The sequence below is a fragment of the Zerene cesonia genome, chromosome 14, assembly GCF_012273895.1.
Source record: "Zerene cesonia ecotype Mississippi chromosome 14, Zerene_cesonia_1.1, whole genome shotgun sequence".
NCBI lineage: Eukaryota > Metazoa > Arthropoda > Insecta > Lepidoptera > Pieridae > Zerene > Zerene cesonia.
Window position 1 is genome coordinate 1,285,906 of NC_052115.1, and position 9,588 is coordinate 1,295,493.

Genomic DNA, 9,588 nt, shown 5'->3' on the forward strand with positions numbered 1-9,588 from the left:
CCTTAAAATAAACAACATCCTGGAAGGTTGCCGTAACGTCTTAAAGCAGTACTAATTCTATATTTAGTAGGCGTCCCATATAGCTCTAGCTCTTTCACACAATTGAATAAGTACTAGTATATGACATTACGGTAGCCTCTCTGTTACGATAGAATCAAACAAAAAATATATAGAAATGTTGCCATCATCACAATAACATGGAACAGAACAAAAAAAACTATTTTTTTTTCTTTACCATAGACTTAATTATTCGAACATTATCACACCACAGTGATTGTTTTAACCGATTGTTATTTTTTCTGAAGACATTTTTTTATAACAATCAAACAAAAAAAAAATATTTTAAAATTTCTCTATCGAATTTATTTTTATTTTAAAATTTTTTTATTTTAAAATTTCTCTATCGAAATATTCGAAACAAAAAAAAAAACTTCAAGTTTTTTCTCATCGCTCAATTCCAATATTTCAGACCAGGAATTTTTTTCTAACAGATTGGTAATTTTCCATATAATATATTATACAATCAAATTTATCTATCTATAGTGAAATCGTATACTCGTCCTATATGTAGTTAATAGCTTAAAAGTCGTCCAGGCAGTAGTCGAAATGGTCCTCCATAACTTTATACTGATCGCTGGAGAAATGTAAGCACTTTGGACATTTGTAAATCTGAAAGAACATTAACACATTATTAAATATGAAAAATATACACATTCATCGTGATACGGAAAAAAACTTTTTCGCCACACACAAGTAACAAGCTAAATAAGAGAAGAGACAAGAAATTAATTCATTCCATTCTACAAATGGTTCATCTCCAGGTTCGAGAGTGTGACCAATTGACAGCAATGTCAAATCATACACAGAAAGGCCATCATAAAAATAACGCCAATTTCTTGACACAGAACAAAAACAAACTGTGGAGAAAGTAGGTAAAAAAAGGGCAGAAAGTGCGGAAGTTCTTTCTCTGGCATTTATATAACTACGTACATGTTATAGATAGATAACTAAGAACTTTTTAGAACTAACTGTTTAGAATTTCTGTCAGTCCGTCTGTATGTATGTTTGTATGCGCAGCACGTACAATAAAATTGTAGATGACGTAATATGGGGTTTGACTTTTCAAATAGGTGTCTAGGATTTCTTAAATTAAGCCAAGAACTATTAGCCACTTAAATAAGCTAGTGAGCAAACAAATTTTTTTTTTAAATTTCATCATCATCATCATCATCATCAGCCCATACATGTTCCCACTGCTGGGACACAAGCCTCCTATGAGGGTTTAAAAGTTTACCTAAACAAAAATTCCTTATTTAAACACTATTTGTATTGTACAAAGCCTAAAACTTTTATTAGTAAGTCAAACAAAAAAGAAACCTCAATTGTATATTAAAGTCTGATATTATTTTAAGAGAATTATACAATAACTGAAACGTAAACACATGGTTATCACATGCATTATTTCACTATCTTATCTCCAAAATACAACATCAAATTTCAAACCTGTTAAAAAAAGCGCGGTAAGTAAATAAAAATAATGGTGTAAATAAAAAAAATGCAGTTGGTTATTTAAAGTACTTTACAGAATGTCAAACTCAAATGAAAACAAATGCTGTTAACTATTTAACATTAAAATTCATATATTAATATTTTTGTTAGTCAACACAATGCACTAACATTGTAAAATATCTCACCTATTTTTTATGAAAATCCTATTGAAAATAGACGATTGTCTTAATAAAATAACATATATAACTATCAAATACATTTAATAACAAAATAAATTATAAAAAAAATACTTAAAAATAAAAATGCACGTTATATTCGTAATGTTCGATGCAAAAAAAAAAACATTCACAAAATAAATAAGAAACATAAATCTCAACGCCTAAATTAAAATAAATAATTACTTTAACAGATAACAGAGGTAAAAAACGCGTTCAAAATAAAATGCTAAATTTAAAAGCACTTTAAAACAAAGTCACAATTAACTAGAGTCACACACAAGCGTTATACCAGATCCCATAGATTGTCCTTTGGAAAAAAAAAAACCGGCCAGTTACTTTTATTTTTTATAAATCAGCCAGTTTTATTTTTAAACAACGTAGTATTTTTTTTTAAACTGGCGTATGTTCATCGATTTTGAAAATGTTGTGTGTATTATGAAAGTTATCAATAATCCTGCCCTAAAAAATACATGTTAACCATATTGACTCATAGACATTACAATTTCCCAATTCACTATGACCAACTCTATACTTTGTACCTACATTCGAGAATAAATGCATTCGAAATTCGAATTCGAAATTTGAATTCGAATCAACTGCACGCATTATAATAGACAACTATCAACGTGTTGCTGCAACAGTATCAACGTTTTGAAAGGCTTGTCGCACACTGGACAGTCGTACCGCAAGGGGGGCGGCGTGCCTTCGTGTACGCCGATCTTTTCCTGCTCGCCGGACGCTTTCTTCTTTTTCACCTTATCATCAATAATTAATGAACACATTGTACACCTGTTGTGTTTGTTTGAAAGCGCTAGTCTCAGGAACTAACGGAACAAAAATTAGATATTATGTTGTTTTTCCCTTTACTGACTGTTAAATATCCTTGCATAACACCAGCAAATGCGAAAGTGGGTTTAATTTGTTTGTTTGTCTTCATCATCGCTACAGAGCGATTTTTTATGATTCATTTGTATCTAGAGATAGTTAGGAGGTTCGAAAGTGACATAGGCTGGTTGTTACCACAGTGAAACATCTCATTCCCGTGTCATTTTCCTTTTACCACGCGAACGAACCCGCGGGCGGCATACTAGCGATATATAAAAAGAACGTAACTAAGTAGATTAAGTTTTCATGTTGTTTTAAAATTATCAATGCGAAACTTTTTTCACTACTGTATATTATTATGTAATTAAAAAAAAAAATCTCACCGTCTTAGTAGCCGCAGTAGCCGCAGTAGCAGCATTAGGCCCGGCAGTGGTAACAGTAGTAGCAGATGCAGTAGCATTTCTATGCGTGCTAGTTATCGGTTTTGGCGTCTGTGCTGCTTTTGCTTGCGCTTTGGCTTTCGCTGTGCTGTAAATAGCTGGACTTGCCCTGCGCACTTGCTCCAGCTGCGAATAAACAAATTTGATTTTTTTAGCTTTATAGCATTGAAACGATTTATAAATGAAACATTTTGTAAATAGAAAAATTATAATAAATTTATGTTTGCAGGATACTTGTATCTTTCTATGTTATGTAATAAATAAAAATTGATCATGAGTCGAAACCGTCTCACCAGGGAGACACGAGCTGTAAGATAAAAAAAAAGAATCATCAAAAGCGGCTCAGCCAGTAAAAATTTCTGTGGTAAAACAATAGAATTGAGAAAGAAGGGGCTTTGTTATGGCAACATTGGCAATGGAGCTGGTGGGTCGTCTAATGGTAAGCGATCACCACCGCCCATAAACATAGGTATAGCCTCTACGAATGCGCAGCCCGCTTTCTAGAGGAAAGGGATAAGGAAAGGAGTAACGACTGGAGAGAAGGTATGGACTAGGGTGAGGAAAAGTAAACGGGCCTCCGGCTCCCCAAGTCACCGTACGAAACACAGTAGCATGCTACCATTTCGCGCCGTTTTTCTGCTACCAACGCCAATTTTATGTGGGTGTGTGGTTCCCCGGTGCGAGCTGACCCAATTCGTACCGAAACGTGCTCGACTCCCACATGACTTTAATTTAACGTTCAAATAAATGTGTATTACTATCAATACTCACGTGTTCCGTCAACTCATCGTGCTTCTTCTGCAACACCCTGAGGTCCGTGGCCAGCATCTCCTTCTCGCTGGCCATCATTTCGCGAGATTGTCGTTCCGCTTCAAAATCGCTTCTGCAAAGACCATATAATGTGAATGAAGGTCGCCCATGGTTTATAGGAAATTCGACCGTAACCCGTACACAATAGAGTTCATATGCGCGCTGTACCTAATTCATCGTAGTTTGTACAATGTGTATTTTATTATATAAATATATATATTAGCATTCCGCACTCCATCTGTATGTCTGCTACAATACTGTATGGTGGGTCAGTGGTTAGGATCTAGGATTTAAAACTGAACAGTCGAAGGTTCAACAACAGACGAGTGTGCAAGATACAGATTCTTAAATTTTCACATTATTCAGATAACCACTGCTCGAAACGGTGATGGGTAACATCATAACCGGTACTTCACAGAATATCCAACTAATAATATAATATAATATATCTCATCAATAATAATTAATATAATATATCCAACTAAAAAAAATCTTTCTATCAAAACTAAGACCAACACTTAAAATAACACTAACCCGAACGCTAACACTAAAAGTAACACTTACTCACACACGAACACTAACACTAACACCAACACGTACCTGTACAGGTCGACTTGTGCCTTTAGCAAATCGCAATCCTCCTTATTCCCAATCAACATGGCTATCTCGTTCTCCAACGCTTGCACCTCCTCGCCCCTCGCCACTAGCGCAGCTGTTAATTGCTCGACGCTCGCACTTGGCGGAGGCTGGAAGCGAATTTTGTCAGTTTTGTGACGTCACATGTTAGGTTAACAATTTAAATATATAGAACGTGTATTAAGATTCGGAATTTAAGATTTAAAGTAAGTTTTCTCTAGATTTATTCTATAAATACATGCATAAAATATAAAGTGTGTTACGTCACATCCTGGGGAAGGGGGTTCTTAAAACGTGACGTAATTTTAAAAATATGCACGTCATGTTGGGATTCCAATTTTAAAACATGTACTAAGATTGGAATTTCGATTCATTAAAGTTTATGTACTCGATACAAAGTTATTACTTGAATGTTATAAGTTTTGATGAGAGATGCATAAAATCTAAAATGTGTTATGTCACATCATGGGGAAGGGGGGGTTCTGAAATGTTTGTACACATATTTAGTACTCCAACTGTTAACAAATATTTAAAAATCGACATGTGATATCAGAGAGCCCGCCCTCTACTATCAAAGTTGACTATGGCTTTAGCCTAGTATAGCCTAGCATAGTAAGGCATGTGCAAAAATAGCAATAATTTGTTGTTGTTTAAAATACAATTGGGGCATTTTTTATTTGTTAAATAAAATCAAATCTGGGAAATCCGATAATTTACTAATAAACCAGCTCTTTCGAGTTCAAATCCAGATAGATTCAAAATACTTACGCTATCTTTTTTGGTGACTGCCTTCTTCAATAATTCATTGTAATCTTTGAAAATCCCATCGAATATTGTCAGTGTGCCTTTCACTTCACCGCTGTAAGATTAAAGAATATACATAAGGGAATATTATATTATTTCACTGTAGTAAATACTTATTTTAGAATACATATAACATTGGGCGTCATAACGTTTATATAAATAATCTTTTGGTCACTTTTTTTATCTGTCTTCAACGAAAGCATGAGTCCATACAAAATAAATATGAATAAAAAAGCGTAAGCGATGCAAAAGCGAAGCGAAGGCGGAGCGAAGCGAAGGCGAAGTAAAAGCGAAGCGAATCGTAACGCATACTCACATATTACTCACAACATTGCTATGTTGTTTCTCAATATGCTGTTTAACATCGGCCAGGGCACTTCGAAGCTTCTCTATTGAGGCCCTTTCCAATTTGAACTCTTGAGCAGTTATCAATGCACCTAAAGTTTTCACAAGCCCGTCGGATAAACTGAAAACGATAAAATGTTTACAACGTTTTCTGCCAGTTGCAGAATTCGCGACACGACTAGGGGTTCCGTAAAAATAAGGTATTTATGATCATATTTTATTGTTTAATGGCAACAGAAGTGCACCGTGCCTGAAGATTTCAATCGTCTGTCTATCACTGTTTTACCCTTCTTTGGATACGAATCTGGTGATAGACGGACGGACATACCGATAGACAGACAACAAATTCACAACAGGGTATTTTATAACATTATATACAGAACCCTTAAAAAAGAACAATAAGTATTTAAAACGTTCTCCTTCCAGTCAGGCTTTGACAAATTAATTTTAAATTTAATAAATAAATACTCCATCATCCATGAAGGTTTTATACATTGTGATATATTCATTTATCTGTGCATGTTGATAACATCACCACTGCTTAAAACGGTGAAGGAAAACATCGTGAGGAAACCGGCATGTCCGAGGATCAAAAAGTTCGACGACATGTGACATCTGCCAACCCGCGCTTGGCCAGCGTGGTGGATTATGGCCTGAACCCTCATAGGAGGCCTGTGTCCCAGCAGTGGGAACATATATGGGCTGATGATGATGATGATATATTCAACTTACCCATTGGTCAAGCTATTGAGGTGTTCAGCTAGATGCTTAAGTGTGCGATTGTACATTTGAACGTTAGTCAAGTAGCCAGCATATTGGGACGATTTCTCAGCGCCCTCGTTTGTCGTGTATACGGGTTGGAAAACCTGGAATTATTTAAATATTATAGGCTTGTCCAGGCTCCGCGCGGATATCAAGATTCCTGTTTTATCGCAAGGGATCAATTGTGGGAGTCGAGCATGCTTCGTCACGAATTGGGCTAGCTCGCACCGGGGAAGTACCACACCCCCACAGAAAACCGGCGTGAAATAATAGCTTGCTATTGTGTTTTGTGGGGTGAGTGGGGGAGCCGGAGGCCAATTTCTTTCTCCTCGCCCTTCCCAGTCCATTCCTTCTTTCCAATCATCAATCCTCTCCTTATCCCTTAAAAGCGGGCAGCGCATTCTCAGAGGTCTGAGCCTCTGCGAACGTTCATGGGCGGTGGTAATTGTTTATCATCAGGCGAACTACCAGCTCATCCGCCCGCTACGAAATAAAAAAAATAAAAGGATGCTCCCTTTTAATCGGGATTAAAAATTATCCTATCACCCAAGTCAGCTCACACCCCGTCTATATACCAAATTTCATCAAAATCCGTTCAGTAGTTCCAGCGTGACTGACGGACAAACATCCAAACAAATACACTTTCCCATTTATCATGTTAGTGTGAAGTGTCATAGTGTGATATAGAACACAACAAACTAAAGTGATATCCTTTAAAACTATTAAACTACAATATTTACTTAGTATATTATATATATCATAAATGTGAGTGATTGTGTTTGTTTGTAACATATTTCAGAACCTTGTTTATATATGCTAGAAAAAAAAAAATTTTTGTTCCAGGTTATTTATATTTCATTGCTTTATTTTTAGTATCACTAGCTTCCGCCCTAGCTTCGCCCGTGGTACATATATAGCATATAGGCCATATAAGTCTCACAGGCTATTTATAACACTCAGAAATCATGTACATATCAAAGGTCAAATTATTTTCGATAGCTCCAGTCGTTTCTGAGAGTAGCGCGTTCAAACAGACAAACTCTTTGGCTTACTCATTACTAAGACTGTGATCGTCTGCTAATTATGGATTAGTTATTATAAGGAATAATGAATAAGACATGCAAAAACACTGGATTTAGATAGTACAAGCCAACTCACAATTTTCTGTACATCCTTAATTCTTAGATTCAATTCTTGTATTTGTTCCTTATAAGTTTTCACCATATCGTTAACGCCACATTTATATTGCGCAAACTCCAACTGAAAAAACAAATCACAATCCTTATTATTTACTAAAGATTCGGCTTCGTCCGTGGTACATAAACAGCCTATAGCCTTCCTATAATAAATGAGCTAGTGTTAACACTGAAAGAATTATTCAAATCGGACAAGTAGTTCCTGAGATTAGAGCGTTCAATCAAACAAACAAACAAAACACAAACAAAACAAACAGCTTTATTATATTAGTAGATTCCTTTCTTCCTTCATCATCATCATCATTATCAGACCATACATGTTCCCACTGCGGGGACACGGGCCTCCTATTGGGGTTTCTGTCTTATTACACAAATGAAAATAAATTTATATGTTTATAACAAAATGGATAACCCTTTATTGGAAAAATCAGCCAAATATTAAAAATAAATAATTATTGATGTAAATTTATCAATAGTATGTAATAACATAAGTAATATTTGAGTACGTCCAATAATCAAATTTGGGCCTGCTTATGTGTCACATTTAAAATTAATTTTTTCTTTGTTTTAATTGTAATCTTAATTGTATGGGCTTTGTTGAAATTGTAATTTTATGGAGTCATATAAATGTATCTTTCTTTCTTTCTTTCAAATATAAGTGCATTAATGTTTTGAACAAATTTCAAAATTCACATTTAAATATCTCGCCGATCATTTATTATCTCACCTTGATATTCTCCAAGTCTAATATTTTCAATTGCGCAGCCTTATATTCGGTTTGAAGAGCTGTCACTTTAGCTTCTAGCTGGTGAGTCATTTCGTCTCTCTTTCTTATTTCTGCAATAGAAGATTCCTGAAAAACAAACAACCGCAATCAGAACGATGTAAATAGTGGCGGAAAAACAATGTTCTAATTTTTTTTTTAAATAATCCTACTATCCTATTATCCTATCCTACTACTATTATAAATGCGATAGTTTGTAAGGATGTGTGTGCGTTTGTTGCTCTTTCACGCAATAACTACTGAACCGATTGCAATGAAATGTGGTAGGTAGACAGTTGGACAACTGGAATAACATATAGGCAACTTTGTATCCCGATATTCCTACGGGATACGGACTTACGCGGGTGAAACCGCGGGGCGTAGCTAGTATATTATAATACTCACATTTTTCGAAGCCTCTTGCAGTTTTGTGTTCAATTCTTTCACTTGTTCCTTATAATTTTTGACCATATCATGCATGCCGCATTTGTAATGTGAAAATTCCAACTGAAACATTGGGGCAAAATCAAAAAAGGTCCAGCCGTTTTCTAGGGATTTAAATACCAAGACATTTTTTTTTCCTTACAATTAAATCGATATTCAACACCAATGCCATTTGTATTACACAAATGTACACAAATTTATATACATATTTGATATTTAAACATAAATAACTATTGTTAAATAAAAAACTTAACTGTCTTCAAATTGGACCGAAACCAATCCGAATTTAAATGGGACCACAGAGAGACAAACTACTTTCAAATACAAAAAGTCTCATCAAAAAGTTCATCCAGTCGAAAGAGATGAATGGGACCAAAAAGAAATTACCTCTATCTTCTTCAATTTCTCTTTAACGTCATCCCTTTCCTTAGATGTCGCATCGACTATGTGCTCCAAAGATTCTTTCTGCCAAGTTAATTTCTCATTTTCAACTATAACCTGAAATACACACATTATAATTATACATGTACATACATATTTGATTATATTTTACAAAATATTCATAAATTCAATAGTTCGAGCATGAACACATCCACTGTCAATGAGGCATAAGGCATCCACTGAAAATCAGTTAGTATGCTGAGTGGCGGGCCTAATTAAGGCACATATTTATTTTAAGTATAATAATGACTTTGTTATATTTACCTGTATGTGTCTTAATAAACGTATTTTCTTTCTTTAAAAAAAAAACAAAAATAAATTCTTCTCCCTCTCTTTTAGATTTAATGTTTGTCTCAACACCTAATCTTGTTCCTAAGCACGGGCAATTCCCAGCT

General features: G+C 34.9%; 1 protein-coding gene across 1 annotated transcript in view; it reads right to left on the reverse strand.

The window, feature by feature from the left end:
• Positions 1–408: 408 nt before the first annotated feature.
• LOC119831891 (NF-kappa-B essential modulator) overlaps positions 409–9,588 on the reverse strand; it is a 10,733-nt gene continuing 1,553 nt past the window's right edge. The window contains exons 2-12 of the mRNA XM_038355461.1: positions 9,140–9,250; positions 8,714–8,815; positions 8,273–8,398; positions 7,508–7,609; positions 6,320–6,453; positions 5,559–5,708; positions 5,207–5,297; positions 4,403–4,548; positions 3,764–3,875; positions 2,936–3,118; positions 409–669 (exon numbers count right to left, since the gene is read on the reverse strand). Coding sequence (XP_038211389.1) covers positions 580–669; positions 2,936–3,118; positions 3,764–3,875; positions 4,403–4,548; positions 5,207–5,297; positions 5,559–5,708; positions 6,320–6,453; positions 7,508–7,609; positions 8,273–8,398; positions 8,714–8,815; positions 9,140–9,250 — 1,347 coding nt within the window. The 3' untranslated portion in view covers positions 409–579. The remainder of the gene's footprint in view (positions 670–2,935; positions 3,119–3,763; positions 3,876–4,402; positions 4,549–5,206; positions 5,298–5,558; positions 5,709–6,319; positions 6,454–7,507; positions 7,610–8,272; positions 8,399–8,713; positions 8,816–9,139; positions 9,251–9,588) is intronic.